Below are 27,141 nucleotides of genomic sequence, written 5' to 3'. Positions count from 1 at the left end.
GCAATCATACCACATCTTCTTTTTTTATATTTTCCGATATTCTACATTTCTTATTTGTTTTGGTAATAGAATGGGGAAATCCGGGATATATTATTATTTATCCTGTCAAATTGGCTTTAAGTAAAACTAATACTAACAATGAACACTGTCCTTTCCTAGGTCTAGATATCTAGATCTCTAACGGGAAGCTGAATAGCAAATTTTATGATAAAAGAGATGATTTTGCAATTCCTATTTTTAATTATCCATTTTTATAAAGTGATGTTCCCTTGTCACCATGTGATTGTGTTTAAATATCTCAACTTGATCGGTTCGCTCGAGGATGTAACAACGTTTTTGATTTTAACGGATTAAATCTCTGTATTACTGAAAAAATATTACACCAGGGTTTTCGATATAACAACCTAGTCGAAGGTACCAGGCTTATAATTTGTTACGCCAGACAAATAACGATACAAGACAACAAACATATTTCAGAAAATAAACGATGTGAAAACAAGAAACAAAAAGGACTCAGTGACAAACAACAATGTTCAGAACACTTCATAGAAAACTACTGACTGGGCAACATGAACCACACTAAAAACTTGGGTGATCTCAGGTGTCCCGACAGGTTGACATTTTGTGAAACGAAACACGTTGTCTTTCATAGTTCAGGCAAACATATATATATACTATTTAATTTATTTCAATCATCGTTAAGTTTATATAATAAGACAACGGAAGTTTCTTGGAAAAAAAATGCTTCTCATTAATTCAAAGTGGGAGATCTGAACAATTGGTTATCATTTCTTATTAAATATTTCCCGACCGTCCAAGGGCTGTATAGCCAGTCAAGGTCGTTAAAAAGTTCCATTTGTTGTTCAACGTTTGCATTAAGGAATTCTCGCTACTTGATTTCTCATGTTTTGATGTCATTCATTGTTATTTTTAAAATTTTATCTGTTTGTATAAAATTTCAACGATCTTTGTTTATTCAAAAAATATCCATTGTTCTTATTCTTTCAGATTTTAGTCCTCTCGTCTTTGTTTGACTTATATAAACCACCTGGTTGAATGTTATTCTTTTCGAACATTTAAATCAATAATATGATTAAACTATAAAGGAGAAAAATACTTCAGTTGTACACTTTAATAGTTCGGTAATAATTTACTTTCCAATAATGGCCAATATTGTTGGTGCGGCTGCAAAAAAGAAAATACATTGTAATAGAAATTAGTTTACTTAAATTAGAAAATCTTTATTTCCCCATGGCTACCAGCTAAACCAGCTTATCCACGAAATCCTTGACTTGTTGGTCTTTTATGTTGTTTTTTTTAAATTTTAGGTCGTAGATATGTTTTGGAGTTTAATTGGTTTGACGTCCATTTTCATTGAACTTATACACATGTTGATATGGGGCCAGATTAAGTCCGCCTCTGGGTTTGCGATTTTCTCCCTGTGTTCAAGACACATTTGTGGCCTTCGGCTGTTGTGTGCTCTTTGGTTGGGTTGTTGTCTCTTTGTCAATTTCTCAATCACCATTCTATATTTTATAATAACATATTTCAAATGAGGGGACATTAGGTGAGTTGACACCTTGGCCCTCCTGATGTATATGCGATTCAAATGGGTTTTTTTTTCTTCAGGGAAGCACATGTTACAGCCAGAAGTGTTGATCTTGAAATATGTTTTTTCATGCTGAATAGCTTATGAATATGATGAAGCAGGTGCGTTCAAGGCTTTACTTAACTGATCACTTAATTATTGAAATTCGATTCTACCGCTTGTAAATGTTTTTTTTTCCATCAGTTTAACTGTTATTTTTCTTGTTTTGAATAATTTCAACCTAATAATGCCTATGATATAGAAATGTGGTCAATTTGTTCTTCGTTCTACCAGTAGAAAGTAAGATAACAAAAATATCAAACTCATTGGAAAATTCTGAATGCAAATTAAGTCTCTTAGCAAATTGTCAAATAAAAACATTAAAACAAGCAAACGAACGGATGAAAACTGTCATACAGAAAAACCCTTGGAATTGTCGGTCGTCTGTTTAGCTGTACTGGCTATATGTATGATTGATCATTTTTATATCAATGTATGATGTTTGAGTTTATGCGTACTTATATCAACCAAATATAACGATACGTTCGTGTGCAGCACACTTTTTTTTCAATAGTTACCATTACATAAGTTACAATAGTATGCACAATTTCTGGACGCCCATGGTTTGTAAGTTCCTTCACATACTGTTGAACCATACTCTTTACAATTCGGTATGACATCATTGCAAGGTCCTAAAAGTATAAATATCCTGACAGTATTAACTAGAGGCTCTAAAGAGCCTGTGTCGCTCACCTTGGTCTATGTGACTATTAAACAAAGGAAGCAGATGGATTCATGACAAAATTGTAATTTGGTGATGGTGATGTGTTTGTACATCTTACTTTACTGAACATCCTTGCTGCTTACAATTATCTCTATCTATAATGAACTTGGCCCAGTAGTTTCAGTGGAAAATGTTAGTAAAAATTACAAATTTTATAAAAATTGTTGAAAATTGACTATAAAGGACAATAACTCCTTAGGGGGTCAATTGACCATTTCGGTCATGTTGACTTATTTGTAAATCTTACTTTGCTGAACATTATTGCTGTTTACAGTTTATCTCTATCTATAATAATATTCAAGATAATAACCAAAATCTGCAAAATTCCTTAAAATTACTAATTTGGGGGCAACAACCCAACAACAGGTTGTCTGATTTGTCTGAAAATTTCAGGGCAGATAGATCTTGACCTGATAAACAACTTTACCTAGTCAGATTTGCTCTAAATGCTTTGGTGTCAGAGATATAAGCCAAAATCTACATTTCCCCTCTATGTTCTATTTTTAGCCATGGCAGCAATCTTGGTTGGTTGGACGGGTCACGCCACACAATTTAAAAACTAAATACCCCAATAATGATTGTGGCCAAGTTTGGTTAAATTTGGCCCAGGAGTTTCAGAGGAGAAGATTGGTCAAAATGGACTATATAAAAGGGCAATACCTCCTTAAGGGGTCAACTGATAATTTTGGTCATGTTGACTTATTTGTAGATCTTACTTTGCTGAATATTATTGCTGTTTACAGTTTATCTCTTTCTATAATAATATTCAAGATAATAACCAAAATCTGCAAAATTTCCTTCAAATTACTTTTTTCGGGGCAGCAACCCAATAACCGGTTGTCCTATTCATTTGAAAGTTTCAGGGCTGATAGATTTTCAATTGATGAACAATTTTACCCCATGTCAGATTTGCTCTAAATGCTTTCGTTTCAGAGTTATAAGCCAAAATCTACATTTCACCCCTATGTTCTATTTTTAGCCATGGCGGCCATCTTGGTTTGTTGGCTGGGTCACACCACACATTTTTTAAACTAGATACCCCAAAGATAATTGTGGCCAAGTTTGGATTAATTTGGCCATGTAGTTTCAGAGGAGAAGATTTTTGTAATAGATTACTAAGATTTACGAAAAATGGTTAAAAATTGACTATAAAGGGCAATAACTCCTAAAGGGGTCAACTGACCATTTCGGTCATGTTGACTTATTTGTAAATCTTACTTTGCTGAACATTATTGCTGTTTACAGTTTATCTTTATCTATAATAATATTCAAGATAATAACCAAAAACAGCAAAATTTCCTTAAAATTACATATTCAGGGGCAGCAACCCAACAACTGGTTGTCTGATTCATCTGAAAATTTCAGGGCAGATAGATCTTGACCTGATAAACAATTTTACCCCATGTCAGATTTGCTCTAAATGCTTTGGTTTTTGAGTTATAAGCCAAAAACTGCATTTTACCCCTATGTTCTATTTTTAGCCATGGCGGCCATCTTGGTTGGTTTGCGGGGTCACGCCACACATTTTTTAAACTAGATACCCCACTGATGATTGTGGCCAAGTTTGGTTTAATTTGGCCCAGCAGTTTCAGAGGAGAAGATTTTTGTGAAAGTTAACGACGACGGACGACAGACGACGACGGACGCCGGACGCAAAGTGATGGGAAAAGCTCACTTGGCCCTTCGGGCCAGGTGAGCTAAAAAGTAGCATCACAAAAATACTAAACAACAAGAATGTGTCCATAGTCCACGGATGCCACACTTGCACTATAATTTTCCATGTTCAGTGGACCGTGAAATTGGGGTCAAAACTTTATTGTGGAATTAAAATTAGAAAGATCATATAATAAGGAACATGTGTACTAAGTTTCAAGTTGACGTGACTTTAACTTCATCAAAAACTACCTTGACCAGAAACTTTAACCTAAACTTCGCACTATCATTTTCTATGTTCAGTGGACCATGAAATTGGGGCCAAAACTATAATTTGCTATTAAAATTAGAAAGATCATATCATGGGAAACATGTGTAATAAGTTTCCAGTTGATTGGACTTCAACTTCATCAAAAACTACCTTGACCAAAAACTTTAACCTGAAGCGGGTGGAACGAACGGCCGGACGAACGGACGAACGGAGCACAGACCAGAAAACATAATGCCCCTCTTCTATCGTAGGTAGGGCATAAAATCAAAAGTACAAACAATTCAAAAGAATGGATAACAACTGTCATAATCCTGACTTGGTACAAGCATTTTCTAATGTAGAAAATGGTGGATTAATCATGATTTTATAACTAGCCTAACCTCTCATGTGTACAACAGTCACATCAAATTTCATTATACCGACAATCGAGTTGGCTACAACATTTTGAGGTGGACATTTTAGACAATAATTGAGATGACATCTTATGGATACAACTTACAACAAAGGTAGATCAAGACATGAAAATGTACTTTTGTGTATGCTGTTTACAGCCTGAACGTTCATGTAGGGGAAATATAGCGCAAGACTTCTACAACAGTTTACTGTCACAAATCTTTTTATACAGTAATGATGTTCCAATATTCCTTTGTGACAATTTTAACGGACGTGTCGGATCTATTAAAGATTTTGACGTATGATGGACTTAGTTCCAGAACGAAATGGATTGACGATACGAGAAACGCGTTTGGTGATCATTTGGTGAATTTCCTGAAAGACAGTAGATGTTGTATGTTAAACGGTCGGGGGAAAGAAGATAAAAACAATTTCACATACGTATCAAATATCGGTAAATCGGTCGTGAATTATATGATCGTATCGTACAACTTGTTGACGCAGTATGAAAACTTTGAAGTGAAACTCGTTTCTGATGTCATTTTTGATCACGATCTTTCATTGGCATCGAATTCAAATCCTCCGGATCATTCGTTTTAACAGTACTCTGTTCAACTATCTGGATATTCAAAACTGAATGAAATAAACTTTGATAAAGAAGATCAAACATTAGGGAATACGGATAATTCACACAATTTTTTCAAAAGAAAAAAACAACGTCAAAAGTATCTCTACGAACATTTTCTCGAGCGAACGGTACGTCGTAGCACTTAACGTCATAATAGACTCACTGCTTAGAGTACAGAACATCAAAAGTGAAATCGACGCGATTAACGATCCCCTTATTAACACACTCCACTATGAAATGAGCGAACATATATTGTACAAAGATATCAGGTCATTGACTAAAAAGGTGAAAAATAGAGGCAAACCCTATTGGAATAATGAATAGAAGAACCTGTTCAAACGAGCGTGAAACGCAAAAAAAAATCTTGGGTTCAAAGGTGATCATCGCAGGAAACTTACATTGAAAATGGAATTTAAGACGGCAAGAAAAACATTCGATAAGACACTGAGACAGGAAGAACGAAAATTCACGAAGGAAAGTAGAGAAAAGATACGAACGCTGAATACATCAAACCCAAAGGAATTCTAGAATGAGATCAGGAAATTAGGACCTGGTAGGAAAAAATACAATCATCGATAAAATAGTGATGGATGATGGAACTTATTCTAACGACCCGAATGTAATCCGAGAAAGATGGAAAGAAGAATACTCAGAACTTTTCTTCGAAAACACTACAAACGTCAATAATGAGTTCATGGAGAGAATTAAGGCACTTAACAGTCAATGGGAGTTAGAATTCGAACAATTGCGAGTAAATGTAGATGATAATGAATCTCAACACATAAGTAGCATGAACGATGAGATTAAGATAGAAGAAACAAAGCGCGCGATTCGAAAAGCGTAAAACGAGTAAGCCGTAGGACTGGACAATATTCCGAAAGAAATATTGAAGAACGATAAACTGCTAACGGTCCTACGTCGCCTTTTTAACACTTGTTTTGCCAATGGAATAGTTCCGGATTACTGGGCCAAGAGTATCATTTATCCGCTTTTGAAGAAGGGAAAAGACTATAGAGATCCTTTAGGATATCGATGTATTAGCCTGATCTCAACAATAGCGAAAACGTACAGCAATATTCTTAACACTCGACTTCTTGAATATCTAGAGGACAATAGTTTACTCAGCGAGGAACAGAATAGATTTTGGAAACTCCGATCATGCTTGGACCATATATACAGTTTGTTCACTATTCTCCGAAATCGAAAACTGGCGAATAAAGACACTTTTCTTTGTTTCGTCGATTTTAAAAAGGCGTTCAACTCCGTAGATCACAGCCTACTTTTTCACAAACTCTTGTCGATTCGAATTCATGGAAATATGTACAAGGCGATCAAGTCAACTTATGAAAAGCTTCAAGCAGCGGTACGCTTAAACGGATCTCTAACAGACTGTTTTTAGTAGAAGCAGGCGTCCGTCAAGGTGACAATTTAGCACCGAACCTGTTCGCAATGTTTGTTGAAGATCTAGTGACGGAAATAAACCGCATGGGTAAAGGAATTAAGGTTCATCATAACCTTTTGGCTAAAATGGCCGTATTTACACCCCAAATTTTACTCTGAGTACAGACTAACCTATACACTTGCGACAGTTTTAAGGGCTGGCAGGAACTAGATATATAAATTTTAAATGCATTTTATGTTTCAGAAAATTATAAACTTTTCTAGATTTTGCTATCCATTTTTTTTCGTTCCTGCAGAAGGTGCAAAAATTAACTAAGTAGTGAAAACGATTGAGAAGCTCCCCTCATATAATCAATTTTGTGAGTAGTATTGATTTGAATGGACAATAGATGGACAATAGACACCTTTAAACAATAGGTGATTTAACATTATTAAATTGTGTAACTGAGTGGACCGTATCATATGAAACTCGGGTGTTTGTTTATTTTGCAATCTTCTGCAGACTGGAAAAAAATGAACATCAAAATCCAGGTAAGTTTTTAATTTTCTGAAACATAGACTTCATATAACTTTTATATATCTAGTTCCTGCCATGCCTTAAAACTTTCCTGGATGTACCAGTTTGTCTGTACTCATAGTAATTTTGGAGGTGTAAACACGGCCAATTTTTTTTAATTCCTTATGATGAACCTTAACATTGGAACAGATTCATTAAGCTGTCTTCTCTACGCCGACGACATTGTACTGATCTCAGATACAGTAGATGGATTACAATCATTACTTCATTGTGTAACCAATTGGTCAAAGATATGGCGATTTGAGGTTAAGGTTCATCATAAGGAATTGAAAAATATGGCCGTGTTTACACCTCCAAAATTACTATGAGTACAGACAAACTGGTACATCCAGGAAAGTTTTAAGGCATGGCAGGAACTAGATATATAAAAGTTATATGAAGTCTACGTTTCAGAAAATTAAAAACTTACCTGGATTTTGATGTTCATTTTTTTTCAGTCTGCAGAAGATAGCAAAATAAACAAACACCCGAGTTTCATTTGATACGGTCCACTCAGTTACACAGTTTAAACCTGTTAAATCACCTATTGTTTACAGGTGTCTATTGTCCATCTATTGTCCATTTAAATCAATACTACTCACAACAATGATTATATGAGGGGAGCTTCTCAATCGTTTTCACTACTTAGTTAATTTTGCACCTTCTGCAGGAACGAAAAAAAATGGATAGCAAAATCTAGAAAAGTTTATAATTTTCTGAAACATAAAATGCATTTAAAATTTATATATCTAGTTCCTGCCATCCCTTAAAACTGTTGCAGGTGTATAGGTTAGTCTGTACTCAGAGTAAAATTTGGGGTGTAAATACGGCCATTTTAGCCAAAAAGGTTATGATGAACCTTAATACGGAAAAAACGAAAATAATGCACGTACGGAAAGCTTTAAGGTTCATCATAACCTTTTTGATGTCTTTGTTATGGTTACGGTGAAATAATGTGTAATGTCTGATCGCTTGTGGTCCAAATAATTATAAAACTGCCTTTCAATACCATCATTGTCATAATTCCGAATATGACTGTTTTACTGAATGTGAATTTGCATTGCTATGCGGTGTGTCTAGGTATTATGTACATTCGACATGCATGTAGGCAAAGGACACAGTGAGCGTCATTTGGTTTTCGTTGTCTATAGTCCCTAATGTGAACAGTGTATAACTTGGATTTTTAATTTGATACACTTTCCCAATTTATTTCTTGATATTTAATACATGACATATTAAGTAGGGGAATGAAATTACATGTTGAAAATATTTAGGTGCTGAAACTTTATGTTAAGTAGTGATTTGGTCTAGTTCAAAAAGGTCAAATTCTATTACGTCTGAAGCTGTCAAACTGAATTTTAGACCCCTTGAACACAGAATTGTCAAATTTTGAGTTAGAGCTGGTAGAAGTTTCTATAAGTTTGATATTATTTGTCCCACTAGTAGTACACTACACTGTAAAAATCTTTTTGAGAAAGAGCAGATGCGATTTTTTTAATTTGAATTTATTGTCTAAAAGAAATGCACTACGAAATAACTGTGGGCCATGTATTTTTTTTTTAAATATTTTTGTTTGTGTGTTTCAATGTTATGAATGCTCTTGCATGCTTGTATGTGTTTGCGTAGTGTTTAAGCGACATTGTTCAAGCGGGAGGTTGTTAATGCCACTAAACCAGATTCAACCCATTATTTTTTTTTCTAAAAATGTCTTTTACCAAATCAGGAATATGACGGTTGTTATCTAACAGCTTGTTTCTATGTGTGTTAGCGTTTGTTTTTTTTTTTTTTTTTTTGCACTTGGGTGTTCCTGTTGTTCCTTTGTGTTCCTCTTATAGTTGATGTGTTTCCCTCGGTTTTGGTTTGTTACCCGTATTTATTTTCTCTTACAGGATATTTACTTTTAAACACCGATATACTACTGTTGTCTTAATTTATTCATCAAAAGGATGTTTATGAATTCATACCATAATTTATGATGACACTGAAGGGACTCGATTACTCTGCCAATTCCGGAAACAGCAAACGGTAATAATAATATACAGTTTATTACTAATCACAACTTACTTTTTGTCGTTGTAGTTGGGGCAGCTGTAGTTGTTGTTACTTTTAACGTAGGATGTATGGTGGTTACTTGAGAACAAATGGAGAGAAATCGTTAATAAGAAAGAAAACAAGTATTTCAAGAAAATAATTAGTGTCTTACATTTTTAATCTCGTCTCGACTGTGCTAAACTTTTAAAATAAATGTAAAGTAAGGATTATTTTATTACATAATTTCAAAAGAACGACACTGACGAATGTAATTTGTTTTGCGCTATATTTGACTCTATCTTTGAACTACTAATTTAAGTTTATATAATTTAAAAAAGTCTCACCAGAAATGCAAGCAATCGAGTGGATTGAATCGTAAATATGACTTAATGCGTTGAAATCTTCAACATGTAGAACGTGTGACGGACGGGATGCTATTCCTGCAAGTTCAGATTTTGAAATACCGCTGCCGATTCCAACTGCTATTATCAGTATATTGTTGTGCTTTAAATTATTGGCTTGTGCAATAGTGGCTGCATGGTCATTTGATCGTCCATCTGTGATAACCACAAGTATGTTCCTGGCATGGATTCTATCTCCAGAGGAAGGTTGAAAAATATGGCTGCCAACAAATTTAAGAGCCTCGCCAGTATTTGTACCACCACTGATGTATTTGATTCCTTGAATAGCATTTATCAATGACAACTTATCATCGAAAGAATTTAAATTAAACTCTTCATGTGGTTTAGATGAAAATGTTGCTACACTGGCGAGTGTATCTCTATTTCCTATGATAAACCTATTTACGGAACTTGCAACAAAATTCTTCACTTTGACGAAATTGGGCAATCCAACAGAACCCGACGAATCAACCAGAAACGCCAAATCCACTTTGTCATGACAAGCTGAAATGTACAATTGGTAAGTGATTTCATCAGTTTTCATAATATACCGATGTATTCCTGACAATTTTATTTACATACAGTTCATGCTTCTCTTACAAAGTTCTGAAAATGCTCCTTTCTACTATCTGTTTTTTTCTTCTTCTTTTTTTGATACTGTGGTTTTATCGTACTGATACAATACATTATAGTATTGCCTTTACCAAGTCAAGAATATAACAGCTGTTTTTCGATTTATTGATGTGTTTGGGCTGCTGATTTTGTCATTTGATAAGGGCATTTTGTGATTTTTTACTTTTAAAAATTAGGATGCAGAAATTGCATTGGTTGATATATAAAATGTATCCTTTTAAGCGATACATGGACACGTGATCTGTATCTTATTCAGTTTGTATACCCGAATATTTGTATTCACGTTGATAGAAGCGATATTTCATTGATTGATATGAAATGTACCCTTTTAAGCAGAGCGTGAACATATGATCTGTATGTTAATGAGATAGTATATCCGATATGTTTTTATTCACGATATGCAACATACCGGTGTATATGCGATTTTAACAAACTGGTTTGTTGAGCGGTCCTTAATTGCAAGATTGATAGGAAAGCTATTCTAGGAATAAACGTTCATACAGTCTACTCCAGCGACAAACTGTCTTGTTTTTAAACTGTAGGCGTTACCTATGTAGCATCTCTCATTTCACAAATTAACTAAAACAATAAATCTGTCACCATAATCTGATAACATGAGATTCTGCTACTGTTGGTATTTTTACTATCTGTAACGCAACGGTACCCAAATTGCAACGAGTACCCAAATTGCACCTATTTAGCAAAAATAGCAGCGGAAATCTTACAAGATTTCCTAGAGACTAAACAATTTGTATTTTTATGATTTGATACTATGCACATCTTTCAACATAGGTAAAAATATTTAGATATGCACAAAACGTTCACAGTATTTATCAACAGATGAAGTGTTTACTGAAAAAGCAAAATGTACTGAAACGTCACCATGCGACGTCATCAAAACGTCATCTTTTTAAAATGAGCAAATGCAATATGTTACAAGCATCTTTTTCTTACAAAATGAAGAGTAAGCATGGACTAATATCCAATTGTTCAAAATATTTGAAAAAATTAAACAAAAGCTCTGTTATTAGACTTTTGAAGATGCGAATTTAAGCATGGATGCAATTTGGGTACTCTTCATTTCAGAATCATTGATGGTTTGGCGGTCAGTTTAGACCAATTTTTCTATGATTCCATATGGATTCAAAATTAAATTGGTGAAACCATAGAATAAATAATGATACATCTACAAAATAAAAATATAATGAAAACTTTTGTCTGAAGTATAAATAAACGAACGTTAAAATACTGTCAAAATAGGTGCAATTTGGGTACCCTGACGTTATACACTAAATATTTCAAATAAATCTTTCAATACACAACATTGTAAATGAGTCATCTAGTTTTTCATGTATTCCTTTGTTTGAGTTTATCAATATAAATATGCAATTTATAAAAGACAATAGCAAATTTCAAATAATATGTAGAAAGTTTATACAGTGTGATACAGTCTATTAGTCATGATTGATTATTAATGAAAAAGAAGAAGAAGAAGAAGAAGAAGAAGAAGAAGAAGAAGAAGAAGAAGAAGAAGAAGAAGAAGAAGAAGAAGAAGAAGAAGAAGAAGAAGAAGAAGAAGAAGAAGAAGAATTCAATGGGAGACAGCAACTATGGTAGGTTTAATTTTTTTTTACTTTTAAATTAAATTATTATCAAAATCAAGGTTCAATATTGCTTGGAAAATAGTTTAGAGTTCCATTCATAATATTCTAGTGTAATTACAATACTGTAAATCATAACTGAAACCAAGAATTGTAATCCTTTCAAATAGAAAACAATTCCATCTTTTAAAGACAAGGATTTCTACAATACATAATAAAATTCAATTACAAAGAATTATTAAGCTGTTATATATATATACCAATTTAAAGAATTTTGCATGTGTTATATAGCTGCATGTTGTGCCAAAGAATAGTAACGATGCAACTAGCTTCAACTTACTTTAATAAAGACCCGACCCACTGCAATTACTTACAGAAAAGTTTCCGTCATGTATTAAAACCGACCGTGTGAGTGCCTTATAAGTGCATCAAGGCCAAAATGCCGTTGTTCCTTGTGATTTTGTGTTTGTATCTTTTTATTATTAGATAAAAGTAGTATATCGTCGATTAGATAATATTTTATTCAAATATGATTTCTTGCACCTGCCCACGTTTAAAGTTGACATGAAGAGTTTTATTTATATATAAAGTGTCACGAACTAACTACTAACTACTTCTGTATTGGATTCTTAATTCACTGTACACACATGCTTCTTGTGTGATTGACGATAAACGAGTGAAAAATAAAAAAAATGATACGACAAAACTTATACACTGAATTATCGGTCAAAAACCGTTTAAAGATGACCTAAGACTGAATTATTGCCGTCAGTCTTTGGTTTTGGACAACAGTTCAACCTTTTGGTTAAATCGATAAATGCCTACCTCAAGCCAAAACTGAAACTGTGGAATGTCTTAAAACAAATTAAATAGTTTGTGTTAATTCGGTAGGACTTAATTCGTCGGCCGTCCATATTAATAACAAAAGAAACTCAAGATCTAAAGAGAAAACTATTAACTTTTTCACATACTTTCTTTTTTTTTTTTTTTTTTTAGTCTTAATTTACAATACTTTATCCCCCATCTTAAAATATACTCACCACACGTGCAGGAGCTAAAATAAAGAAACAAATGGAACACCAAAAGAAACAATTTTCCGGCCATTTCAGAGGGGAACTTTTATCTCAACTAGAATGACCTAGTTATTCTTGAAATAATCAGTGTTTACTATTAGTGTATTGAGGTCAAAAGCAGAATACAAACTTGCCGATTCAATGTGTATTCAAATTTTACTATGACAAAATACTTTCAATTGATTATTTTTTGTTGAAGTAGAAATGATATGCGATACATTTTTGCCTCTTCATATAATTTAAAAACAAATTGGTTTGATAAGCTCATCCACTGTTGTATTAGTTTTTGTATATTCAAATATTTGCCTCGAAAACCAGCGGAGACAGTTATTGTCGAAATGTTCATCTATTGCAGGATTTGGCTATACTTTAGATCCTTTAAACTTTTATTAGCTCATCAAAGTGTGTATTTGTTTTTGTTTTTGTTTTTATATATTCAAACATACTTGACCTTACAAATTATTGAAAAGACCTTAATTATCGGATGCAGTAAAATTGGTCAGCATAAGGTCAGAAGTCAAAGCGTGGATATCAATACAACTTACCTAGACATTTAAATAATGTGTATGGACCATTTAGAAGTTAACCTTTTTTAAGGCATTTTCCCATAAAAATTCCCAGTACCCATTTCACTTCCATTCATCTGAGAAAAAAACCATAGCGTGGATATGGGAAAATTAAATACATTTTTTCGATATCCTGCATTTCACATTTTCTGGTAATAGCATGGGGAAACTCCATTATATATGATAATTCATCCTTCTGTAATTACTTTGAATATAGCTCATACTAGCAATGAACATTGCCCTACACCTAAACCTACAACTCTAACGAGAAAATTAATACCAAAATGTATGATGAAAGAGATGATTTTTTATTTCCTATTGTGACTATGATTATCCATTTCGAGATTGTGACGTTCCCTTTTTACCATATTCTGGTGTTTATATATATCTAAACTTGTTTGATATGTTACAACGAATTTGATTTCAGCGAAAGAAATCTCTGTATTACTGAAAAAGGGTTTTCGATATAAAAAAAAACTATTCATAACATTTACTAATCGGTACAAGGACATCAACATGCAGACATCTTTATACGTTGGTGTTTGGAACTAGTATGTCAGTATAAAAAGGGGACAAGAGATACCAGTGGGACAGTCAAACTGAGTCTCATAGAACGAAAATAAACTGACAACGCAATGGCTAAAAATGAAAAAGATAATCAGACATATAATAGTACACAAGATACAACATAGAAATCTAAAGACTAAGCAACACGAACCCCATCAAAAACTGGGGGTGATATCAGATGCTCCGAAAGGGTAAGCAGATCCTGCTCCACATGTAGCACCCGTCGTGTTGCTCATGTTATTACAGACCCGGTAAATAGTCTAATTCGGTAGGTCACATTCATGAAAACGGAAAGGGGTTGTAGTTACGACGTAAACTGCTAGTAGTCATTTGTTAGTTTATGTATCATTGTCATTTTGCATAGTTTCTTTCGGTACCTATTCGGACTTCTTTTAAACTTAGTTTTACTGTGCGTGTTGATGTGCGTTTCTTTATTCTACCTTGGGTAGAGGTATAGGAGGAGGGTTGAGATCTCACAAAACACGTTTACCCCCGCCACTTTTTTTAGCCCGTCCCAAGTCAGGAGCCTCTGGCTTTCTTTGGTCTAGTATGTCTTTTTTAATTCTAGTTCATTTATATGTTTTGGAGTTTAGTATGACCTCCATTTTCAGTGAACTGGTATACATTTTTATCAAGGGGTCAACTGATGCCTGCTTCCTGGTGCGGGATTTTCTTGCTGCATTGAAACCCCCTTAGTTGACTTCGGCTGTTTTTTACTCTTTGATCGGGTTGTTGTCTCTTTGTTATATTTCCCATTTCCATTCTTAATTTTAATTTCAAAAGAATATTGTATTATAATGATATCTTTACTTTTAGATGTACTCAATAATAGATTCCGACATCCTCATTTACATAAAAATTGAAAAAAAAATATATATTGTACCGATTATGTATGTATAGTGTAGAAACTTAATGTTAAAAAATATATCATATTGTGTATGATGGGTCCAATTGACAGATATGAAATACTGTCACACACACACTTAGTTGGATAGAAATGTTCAACCCTTCGTCAACACTGTCGATTTCAGTCTTTCTTCCTCATAACTTCGTTGAAGCAATTTATGGACACAACGCTACCTGCTAAGATAGTTCGTATATTGTGAATATTCACGAGAACATCGTGTTATTACGTGTATGGTATTTGCACGTTATAGAATAGAACAGATAGTGAGCTATACAAACCCTCCTTCTTTTTATAAATTTCGTTCGAATTATTTCAAATGTTGTATTCACTTGTCCGTGCATATTGTTATTGTCAAAACATATCACTTAATAACCAGAGATCACCCCCAGTTTTGTGGGGTTCGTGTTGCTAAGTCTTTATTTTTTAATGTTGTGTTTTGTATATTATTTTTGTCTGTTTGTCTTTTTCATTTTAGCCATGGCATTGTCAGTTAGTTTTCGATTTACTGAACATATTGAATGCCCCAATGAATGTTGGTTTATATGATTAATATTTGACAATTAAAAAAAAACTTCAATTTCAAAAACACATGATAACATCATTCTTGTATTGTGTCTTACGTTTAACTGTTGTATTCATTTCTTAAGGCATAGATGGTAACAATTAGTGATTGTTGTTTTCTCCTTCTTTTATTTTAGTGTCGCAACTGGTTTCGTTTCTGCTCTGTATCACATTGTCTAATAAAGAAATGATTTTCCTCTTGCTTAATTATAAATTCATATAATTCTGCGTCTTTTTCGTTCTTAATGAGAAAATCGGGACAACATTGGCCATTTTAAGAATGTTTGTATTATATTCATTTTTACGGATTAAATAGTTATTCAAAATTATTTTAATGAACTTTAACAACGTGTCCTGTTGAGTTTATAAAAAAAACTTGTTGTATCCTTTCGCAAAGAGTGGCTCATAAACATTAATAGTTGATAACCAAAAGATATACCGATTGATTGTAAATATGATAGGGAATGCACTAAATCATTAATAGAGCCATGTCTGGAAGATCAACCTTAACAAACAGCTGTAGTTGATGTTTAGGTTTCAATATGTTTAAAATAAATATGAAAAAGTAATCGAAACTATTTATTTGAAAATTTCCATATCTTATTTTGACTTTACTGAATATTCTACTTTCCAATGATAGGTGCAAATGTGGGTAGAGTGGCACCACCTGACTCTGAAAAACAATAAAGAAACATTTCATATTATAACATTATGTTCGGTGTAAGCCTAGGCTCCGTGTTGAAGACCGTATCTTGACCTGCTTTTATAAATAGTGATTTGGATGGAGAGTTGTCTCATTGACACTTATACCACACCCTCCTATATCTAATCAACAAGGTATTATGATCTTTTAGTTTGCATTACTCTCTCAAAATTAGCTGACCTTATACAATTAAGAAAGAGCTAAACATTTATATGAAAGTGAAATCGACAGGAATTTCACAAGATTAAATCCTGTACGAACAACATAATTGCTAGTATTACCATCAGACATTTAATCATGAGACAAGTAACAATCACAAATATCAAACTTCAAAATCTGCAATGTTGTCCTGTACCAAGTTAGGAAAATGGCCATTGTTATATTATAGTTCGTTTCTGTATGTGTTACATATTAGTGTTGTGTTTCTGTCGTGTCGTAGTTCTCCTTTTATATTTGAGGTGTTTTAGTTTGTAATCCGGATTTGTTTTTTTTCTCAATCGATTTATGAATTTCGAACAGCGGTATACTACTGTTGCCTTTAAAGATTAAAACAGGATTAAAAAGATCACTGCTACAGTATTCCTGTAAAAAGTTGCAAGTAGCAGTAAAAAAGATTTGAATGATAACAATTCGTGAATTTGACTTGAAGTTTGAATCAAAAGTTAAAGGCATTGGGGTCAAAGGTACATCTCATCCGTTCCATTAAAAAAATTCATACTGTATGTGGGTTTTTTTAATATTTCATTTCGCCAAACCACAACCTTCCAGCTAAAATTAAAGAAAACTTCTTTCATGAACACCAAAATTATCATTGATGAAATAAACATCATCTAGAAAAGTTTTCATTAAAGTATGATAATTTTATTTTGAACCAATAAATGATTGCTATGACTCATGTTCAATGTCGCGTAAAAATCCTTTTGTAAAGATTTTTTGGAATGATTTGTTGGTTTTTGTCAGACCAGAAAACAAAACTTCCACTTCGGAAATATTACAAATTGATACCAGTAGAAGTTGATAATTACAATAATGTAGGTCATGATGGTTGCAATTTCATCTTTAACACATAATTAAAAAATCTGTAAAAATTACTGTTATTTGAATAATCAAAAATTTGAAGGTAAAATTTGAAACATGAGAACCAATCTAATCAAATTTGAAAGAATTCTAAGAATGACTGTTGCATTGACAGGATAAACATAATTTTCTTGTTAAGCAGGCATCATCCATCTAAATATCTTGAAATCATGTCCAATATCAAGTGCCAAAGCATTGACCATAACGAACCACTAGTAATATCAGACATCAATACTAAACGATAGTGTTCTAAGTACCTTTAAAATTAACCCAATCCAGATATCAGGTAGGTATTTTACGTTTTGTTATGTATAACAATGGTGCCTGTTTTTTTTTTTTGTTTTTTTTTTACAATGATTTAAATTTTCCGATGTAAATACTCATTTCTATGGAGCAAAGTTTCTTTATACAAGAAAGATGCTTAAATACAATCAAAACATGACTTTTTCTTTCTTCCAATACTAAACGAAAAGATTATTATCTTTCCTGTTTTACTCAGTTGGTGTTGGTTATTTGGATTTGTACTTTAATTTTGATTTTAATATTAATTTTATCTTTGTTTGTTGTCTGTATAATATTTACTTTATTATTTCAGTCTGTCTCTTTTCTATTGAGCGAAAATGATAAAATCAATGAAAATGTGAGTAAATAAATTCACCATATATACCAGGATTGGAATTTTATATTTGCGCTAGACGCGCGTTTCGTCTTCAAAAGACTCATAGGTGACGCTGGAATCTTAAAAAAAAGTTAAAAAGGCCGTATAAAGTACGAAGTTGAAGAGCAAACTGGATGTTTGATTTGTACTTACCATGACAGAATTCACAGTAATGTGCACAGTTTGCCGATGCCCATGGCTTGTAAGCTCCGTGACAAATTGTTACCCCATATTGGTTACAGTTTGCAATTTCGTCAATGCAAGGGCCTGTGTGAAGAACATGATAGAAAATTTATTATATATGCACGAATAAAAGATTTATAAGGTTGTCTTATGATTCAAAAATTTACTGGATGATATTTTTTATTTATAATTAGTTTATCTATTTTAAGTAAATTGTGTTTACCTGGATTGATAAAAAGACATGAGAATATTTAAAAAAAAAAAATTATTTTATATCGTATCATTCTACACAAATGGATAATCATTGTATGTATGGTTATAAAAAATTGGTTTGGCTTGCAAATATAAGACTAGTCTCACTTTAACGGAATTCAAAAGCAAGTAATAGTTCTAGCAGAATGATTTCTTTGTAGTGTTATGGACTGTTATTTCTCGATTTATATATAATAACATATACTACAGAAGTATTAATTCAAAATTTAAGAAATGCAATCATACTATGAATAAGGTTTTGTGAATGTTCTACCAAAATTGACTGTGAATTGAGTATCAAACCATTTATAAATACAAAGAAATTCAATAAAGGGCTAAATCTTTATGGTGTATACAATTCATGATCAGCATTTTATGTGTGTATTGTCTATGAGGTAGCATCTCGGATTGCATTTAGAAAACATCGGTTCCTTCTTTGAGAGTTGAGTAAGGATGATGTTTTCATTTCTGTTTCATCTTTAATTTTTATGAAACTTGTTTCTCGTTGTTCTTTTAGTCTTTTTTCAACTCCTTACCTTTCGAACATTATTCGCTTTTCTTAATAGTTGTTCTCTATTTTCTCTTCTTTTGTGCTCGTAAAACTCTTAATATTGAATTGCGGTGGACAAATGATTAGTTAGAATTCAAATAAAACTATGTACTTACCTGCTGGAATGAACGGTGGCGTCAATACTGAAATACAATATTTTTTAACAATACAGAAGACAATAACAATCAAAACCAAGGAGTAAACAAAGACTCACAAATCCAAAAGACATTTACATCAACAGATATAAATAATAAATAAGAAACAACACAAACTCCACTCAAAATCGGGAGTGAAATCAGGTGCTCCGGAAGGGTAAGCATTTTCTGCACCGTATATGGCACCCGTCGTGTTATTTGTTTTGTTCAGTTCGGTAATGATGGAAGGTTATTATGACTGAAGAAGAGTATCAGATATTATTTCTGACACACTTTTGTAATAATGGTCAATCAGCTCATGACGGCGATACAGAAAAGCATGTGAAAAGGATTGAAATTTTGTAATTACACCGGATGCGCGTTTATTCTTCAAAAGACTCAATAGTGACGTTTGAATTGGGCTTGTGATACACTGGGGGAAGAAAAACTCCACCATACCTTATAAGATTTAAGGCAGAAATATTGATTTTATAACCATACAGGCAGACTCAATTTTGAGGCAGTTGTATGCAACGAGACAGCGTATGATGAACATCAGAACATTTAGATTTAAAAATTTAACAAAAAATAAACTTTAGGTTTGTTTGTATTTCTGTAGAAGAGAGCGATGGTCCTTCTTTTTTTGGTAATGAATGGACCCTTTATGTTTCGATTTTATAACTGTTGAAGTGTTTATGACTATTTTGACGAAATAGTTTGATTTCATTTTTTATGTTTACGAAACTAAGCATGCATTAAAACCAATGAGTCGAAGAGGTACTAACAACTCCATAACAGACAACAAAAGACGACAAAACGACAAATAAATCCACCACACGATACATAAAAATAAAGATTGGGCAACAAGCACCAAACCAAACACATATACCGAAAGTGGTTGCAGGTTCTAAGAAAGAAAAGGTAGACCGCGCTCTACAAGTGGAGTGACATCCGTCATGTTGGTCATGATTCGAAAAAAAAAATCTAATCAATTTATAACTTACATGTTGTTGTTGATGCTGTTGTCGTTGGCGGTGTTTGTGTTGTAAAAACTTCAAAGATTAATAGATAAGTACAGATATAAATTAGGCCTGATGGAATTGTGCTCAAAATTGTATTAAAATTTTAGAACAAAAACATGCAGATATTTATGGCATTTGTGATAAATAGAAATGCCGAATGAATAATGCTATATCTTTAGTAAATCGTTCACTTTTTTAAAATCAGAGAAGTACATCATTTGAGAAACTGAAATTACGAAATTGATCAAAAAGGTCTGGAGACAAAATGCATGTGTATTATTTTCGAGAAAAAAATCGTATTGTAATTAAGATCATGACTTACATTTTTCGAACATGTTTTACATGTCAATATTTCATTTCCTTCGGACTTCTAAGTGTAAAAATCATTTCAGTTAAATTGTTGTCTTGCATGTCACAACGTTACAGAGATGCACATGCCTTCAACACAGAAGGAAAGATAACACATGCTAGTAATTGCAAGTTCGAAATCTTATCGACTGTTTGAGAGGGAATCTTTGCTTGATGTCGATATTTCGGAATATAGATCAAAACGGATGCGAGTAATGTCAATATTTAGATAATTTGACAGACAGAGATCTATAATTTCGTTTTGTATAAAATAAAACTAACATTACGCAACGATGGGATACATCAAGTTATTTGTTAAATAACTATGTCCTCGAAATAAGAATAGATATGGAAAATATTTCGGATTGACTTCTCATGTCGAAGTAGAACATTTTGATAAAAGTTGTCCCAAGAAAAACAATATTTTAGATTCAAATACCAGAAGATATTGGGGCGTGACTGTGACAACATCAGTGTCCGTCGCCCCCGGAATCCTCGTCAAATAGGTATAAATGATTAATGCAATTCTTCGTTGGGTTAATCTGTGGTTGAAGCACAAGTATCTTAACAATGGGATGGTATATAAGAACCTAATCTTCTATCATAGTAATACACATTCAAAGCATTCTTTTCTTGCGGCAACTGTAAGATATACTTTCACTGTTATTACAAGTCGAAAATGTTCTAATAAAGTTTTACAAAAAATGACCTAAAAAAACTTACCTAAATTACAGGCGATTGAATGTATTGCGTCATATATATGACTCAACGAGTCAAAATCAGTAGCATACAAAACATAGGCTGGATCTGAAGCCATCTTGTTTAGTTCAGCTTTGTCTGCATGACCAATTCCAACTACAATGATCTCAACGTTCCTTTGTTTAAGTCGATTTGCCTCTAAAGCAGTTTGCGGAGGGTGTGACGATTTACCATCAGTAATAATCACTAGAATGTCTCGAGCATCAATTCTGTCCCCAGAAGCAGCGGTGAAAGTGTTTTTCTCAACATAAGTCAGTGCTATATCAGTGTTTGTACCACCTGACTGATAGGGGATTTTCTGAATGGCATTGCTCAGAGAACTCTTATCTGTGTACTTGTTTAATGCAAATTGAAAATGAGGTTGAGAAGAAAATGTAATAGCTCCAACTCGTGCATCGTTAGGTCCAATTGTAAAGTGGGAGACGGAATTCGAAACGAAACTCTTCATTTTTCTAAAATTGGCAGATCCAACAGATCCGGAGGCATCAATCATGAAAACTAAATCTATTTTGTCATGGCACTCTGTAATATTCAAATGATTATTAGAAAAATAATCATATAAACACATAAAATCACTTTGAAATTTGTACTACAATATCGTAAACTCTTGTCCACTGTGATAATTTTCAATATTAACTACGGTTAACGGTTTAATCATATTATTTTTTCAAACAATATAAGAACAGTTGTTTCCAATCCTTAGTATTATAGCGCATCAAAATTTCGATTCGAACATTTGATGTTCTTCCAACTTTTAGTTTTTAAAATCATCCACAAAATGACTTAGTGATATGGGGACCAACGGAGAGCCCTGACATTAGCTCGGTTTTTGGGTTTCAACTCTAATGTTATACGGTTAATTGTCTGTGGGTCTTTACCCATAGATCATGATGTTTTCTGTCGTTTTTGACCGATTACATTTACTCATATAAAATTTGGCAATGTTTATCTTAAATTAAGTTAAAAAAAAATAAGGTCTTTGACATATGGAAGTTCATGCTTCATCTGTGACATCAGTTAACATACAAGTTATCATATTCATGATCTATTTCTTATTCTAACATGACGTCCTTCAAACGCTTTGAGTACACACCCGTGGTAAAATATGAATATATTGCCAGTGCTGTTCCGATTGTACTCCCACGTCATATGCTTTTTTATGAATGAGATACCCGACGTCATAGAACAATGACGTTAGAATGTAAGCATTTTACGGGAAAATACACGCTTGTGAATCCGAAAATCATCACAAGGAAACATACACAAATGATGCTAAAATGTGGCAAAAGCCCTTTATTGTACATCATATAAGACATATAAATAAATTATCATTCAAATTCATCCAAAACTGTCTAAATACATTATTTTAAATAGTTTAAGCATGTCACTAATGCAGTTTGCTCCGTTCTTTTACGCTAGTTTATTAGTGCGTTTATTTATGGGAACGGCAAATATTTGCCTACACCTAGAGCGCTTCGTTCCAAAAGAATTGCCGTATGTGTCCTATCAGAATCGAAATAATTCATGGGGGCTTGAATATATCTAGATTTTACCACGGGTTGTCCCTTTATGCCGATATTTTACCCCTCGCTATCGCTCAGGGGTAAAATATTTGTCATAAAGGGCCAACCCGTGGTAAAATCACGATATATTCAAGCCCCCATGAATTATTTCTTAAGTTTACAACTCAATTTGTTAATATGTGAAATAATTAAGCAGATTTTCAAATTATGTCGACATGTTTTTTATCACCTTTTATTTGTATTTTTTTCTATTTGTGAAACTACAAATGTGACGATGTTTACAACACTAATGTGAAATAATAAGATTCCCTTTTTTGTAATATGCTTAAAAACACTTACTAGGCAAGACTGTTGAGGTACTTGATGCTATGTTAATTAAGGCTGGAAGTTAAAAAAATATAATAAGAGGAAGCTGCAATGTATATTCATTCTGCACAAATACTTTTTACCAAATATAAAATAATGACAAGGATATAAAGGAATTTCAAATGGAAATTATAAATGAGAAATAAAAACTCTGATGAATTCATTTCATTTACCATTTAAAAGGCAAATATTGATATCAGTTCAACACAATATTTATGAAAGGTACTGGGCTTATTATTTAATACGCCAAATACGCGTTCGTTTGTCTATGTACAAACAAAATAAAGATCTAAAGTAGCTAGTCATGGATTTGTATGAGATTTTTCAAAAAACATGAGCATATGGAAGCCATACTGTCATTGCGGAAATAAGAAATATTATCATATACTTAGACTAAATAACATATGATTTTTACTGTTAGATAATTGCATTAGATTAACGTAAATTCCATATTTTTCGAATTGGTGCTTAGCGGGCTGACATGCTTCGATTGTTATCACATGCCTTTCCGTAACGTTATCGCATGGAATTCCGGTAAATTAATACTCGGCAAATTCCGGAAAATACACATCAATGCTACGTTTTCAGTGAAAACATTACAAAGTAGTGTACAAAACTACAATTCAAACTTAAAGTTAACTTTTCCAAACAGTGTTCATTATGTATATTTTTGTCGATTCGTCCATATTAAAATATTTTTCTTCTCTGTTGAGGCATATGATAGAAAGACTTCATATCGAATGTACTAAAATTTGGGATCCGATGTCCATGAATTTTTCACTCTTTGAACTTCTATTTGGGAACCACGTAAAAGGATCAATATATGAATCTGTTATTTTTCTCCATTGTTGAAGCATATGATAAAAAGATCATAACATGTTATTTTTCATATCGCATGTATTATCAGTCCTCGGTCAATATCAGCCCTCCAGCCATGCGGCTCTTGGGCTGATATTGAAACTAGGACTGATAATACATGCGATATGAAAAATGCCATGTAATAATCTGATATTATCAGAAAGCAGTTGATGTGTGTTGCTTTATGTCATATTTGCTTTAACACCATTAGATGGAGTTTGGTTATGCGTGTAATCAGCATGGTTTTTTTTAAAAACTGCTTCGGTCCAGAAAAAAATAGGAGTTGCAGATAAAACGTTGATTCACACATTAAGTGAAAGTCGTTGACCATGCTCCATACCATAAGTTTGTATGTGTCTCATTTCCAGCCTCTTTATGACATTAACAAATTCATTATTCATTAGTTCATGTAAATATGCTAAACTATTAAAACATGGCTGTCACGGTATAGAAAACCTTAAACAAAATTTCCGAGGATAAATAAGGTGTTGTTCTTCATAATGTATATATTGACCTAAACTGGGTATGTGTACGTAAGTGTTAATAAATAATTTACGCAATTTATTGTAATGATATTATACATTTAAATTGCCTTTTCATACATTTCTGTTGTAAAGATAAACAAAAACATACGTGTTTCTCCGTTAATTTCTGTTGTTGGAAAGGTGGCTGAAAATAAAATGAAAATATTTTCATTTGTTTTGTAAGCAATATCCATTGACTCATGTTTTTGGGCAATGATCTTAATTGAACAAAATGACTCAACAAATGAATGCATATCTACGAATAATTTCTATCTTTGAAACATGATGAATAAATAGGACTGAAACGAAGCAACGAAAAGTTCTTCACGATCTATCCTTTTCTTTGAACTGTTGATTAATTCTATTCAATCAACATGTGGTTCGTTTGATCTCAGTTCTTCATTGGTCAAAATAAATAATGACGTCAAGTTTTCCTGCTTTTCTCTGAATTGTCTATGATGACGTCTTAAAAAAAGGCAAACATATGACTTACCTGATGAAGTCACATAGAAAGAACAAATTGAATGATTATTTGAAAGGAAGGATTAATCTGTATGCATATTGTTAAAAAATGATTAGAGAAACAGAATTCATCACTCCATTTTGTGTAAAACGATATATCAACTCTCGACGGTTAAATTTTAAATATTAAAAACAGTCGGTGGGTCTAGCGTTTTTTGATTTGACATTTTAACGCTCTCGAGTGGGTAAATATCGTATTGTTCTCGATACGGTGGTATCACACTCGATACAGTGGTAGACTCTATATGTAATAAACTTTAACATTTAGATTGTTTTCTGGAAAAATCAATTGGTAAAAAAAAAAACCAATTGTATCTATTGTTGGATATGTTTTATAGTGCTATATATGTTTTGTTTCATTAAAGCGCTATTTTTGTTTTGTTTAATAAAAGCGCTCTAAGTTTTGTTTCATTAAAGCGCTATATATGTTCTGTTTCATTAAATCGCTTTATATGATTTGTTTCATTAAAGCACTATATATATGTTATGTCTTATTTAAGCTCTATATATGTTTCGTTTCAATAAAGCGCTATATATATTATGTTTTATATCAAAGCGTTATTTATGCTTTGTTTCATTAAATCACTATACATGTTTTGTTTCAATAAAGCTCTATATATGTTTTGTTTCATTAAAGAGCTATATATGTTTTGTTTCATTAAAGCGCTATATGTTTTTATAAAGCGCTTAACATATGTTTTGTTTACCTGAGAACAGACCCAAGTTTTGGTGGGGTTCGTGTTGCTGAACCTTTTGGTAATGGTGTTATGTTTTGTGTACAATTGTTTGTCTTTTTGTCTTTTTCCTTTTGAAGCCATGGCGTTGTCGGTTTATTTTCGACTTTCAATGAGTTTGAATGTCCCTCTGGTATCATTCATCCCTCATATACTATATTATGTTTTAAGGCAATGAGCTAAATTTAAGACATGGCTCTCCAAATGAATGTATCTCTGACAAAAAAAAGTAGTTGAAGCAAACATAACACAATCATATATAGCAAATAAAGAGTATCAAAGTATTTCTGTATGGTTCTTTCAGATTCATATCTAGTGCTAGTATTCAGGAACTGTTGACAAGGAAATAATTCCCTCCCATAGTATAACGCAAATATTGGAATGAAAATGTCAAAACTTAAAACATGCAAACTTTTGACACCCTTAAAGTCAACAAACCATGACCAAATGTGTACGACCAGTTAGTCTCTATGGATATGAAAGCTGTAATTGCTTATGTCTTTGTTAACCAAATGTATTCACTAAACATAAGTGGTTTCCCTTACTTTAACATGCATGTAAGCTAAGCAAACGTTTTCAGTAAAATCGATGAACCAATGAAACATGAATAAGTAGCCTGAGCGATTTAATTTCCATGGATATGATATAAGCCAATGTTGATACAAATGCATACCAAATAAACAGAACAAATCATACTTGCGTCTCTTGTTTCCGATGTCCTGTACGTAGTGGCTGAAATTTAAAGTGAAAATATAATTATGTTTTATATGAAGTGCTATATATACTTTAATTCATTAAATCGATATTATATATATATATATATATATATATATTGTTCATTAAAGCGCATTACGTACCATGATCTTATCACTAACGTTCACATCTTAAACTAAGCTAAAGTTACAAAGTCAATAAATCATGAAGTAGAGGTAGGGCCAAAAAATCTGTATTGAAATATGGTGTGCCATTTCAAATAATACTGCATACCAAGATAACAACATAAGAACAAAGTAATAAGTTACTTTTTGTAGTTTCTATTTCATCCAAACTGCACGACTTTGGTCAATGTTTAGGAACCCTACATTTAACAAATATTTTGATGACAATAACTTAAGTAGTGAAATAAATCTTACCTGCTTCGGTTGTGTGTAAAAGTATGAGCGCATGGATAAATATCAAAACCATGATCCCTTCGGCCATTCTTTGAGGTATGATTTATCTATCGTTTAGTCATACATATTTACCAAGATAAGCACTACATGTTATTGATAGTAATTCAAATGTGTATATGACTGTGTCTAAGATTTTTAATCT

At 32.7% G+C, this 27,141-nt stretch overlaps 1 protein-coding gene across 1 annotated transcript; it reads right to left on the bottom strand.

The window, feature by feature from the left end:
* Positions 1–1,117: 1,117 nt before the first annotated feature.
* LOC139515301 (cartilage matrix protein-like) lies at positions 1,118–27,141 on the bottom strand. The gene is made up of 14 exons (XM_071304868.1): positions 26,961–27,141; positions 26,524–26,559; positions 24,681–24,716; positions 23,163–23,204; positions 21,265–21,822; positions 20,176–20,223; positions 19,154–19,180; positions 18,206–18,319; positions 16,242–16,287; positions 12,981–12,994; positions 9,650–10,210; positions 9,339–9,404; positions 2,167–2,280; positions 1,118–1,185 (listed from the first exon to the last, which is right to left on the bottom strand). The coding sequence occupies exons 1-14, from the start codon at positions 27,025–27,027 to the stop codon at positions 1,151–1,153; spliced, it is 1,764 nt and encodes a 587-aa protein (XP_071160969.1). The 5' UTR covers positions 27,028–27,141; the 3' UTR covers positions 1,118–1,150.

Source organism: Mytilus edulis, chromosome 3, assembly GCF_963676685.1.
Source record: "Mytilus edulis chromosome 3, xbMytEdul2.2, whole genome shotgun sequence".
NCBI classification, from domain to species: Eukaryota; Metazoa; Mollusca; class Bivalvia; order Mytilida; family Mytilidae; genus Mytilus; species Mytilus edulis.
The sequence above is the reverse complement of the archived record's forward strand: the minus strand, read 5'-3'. Positions and strand labels throughout refer to the sequence as shown.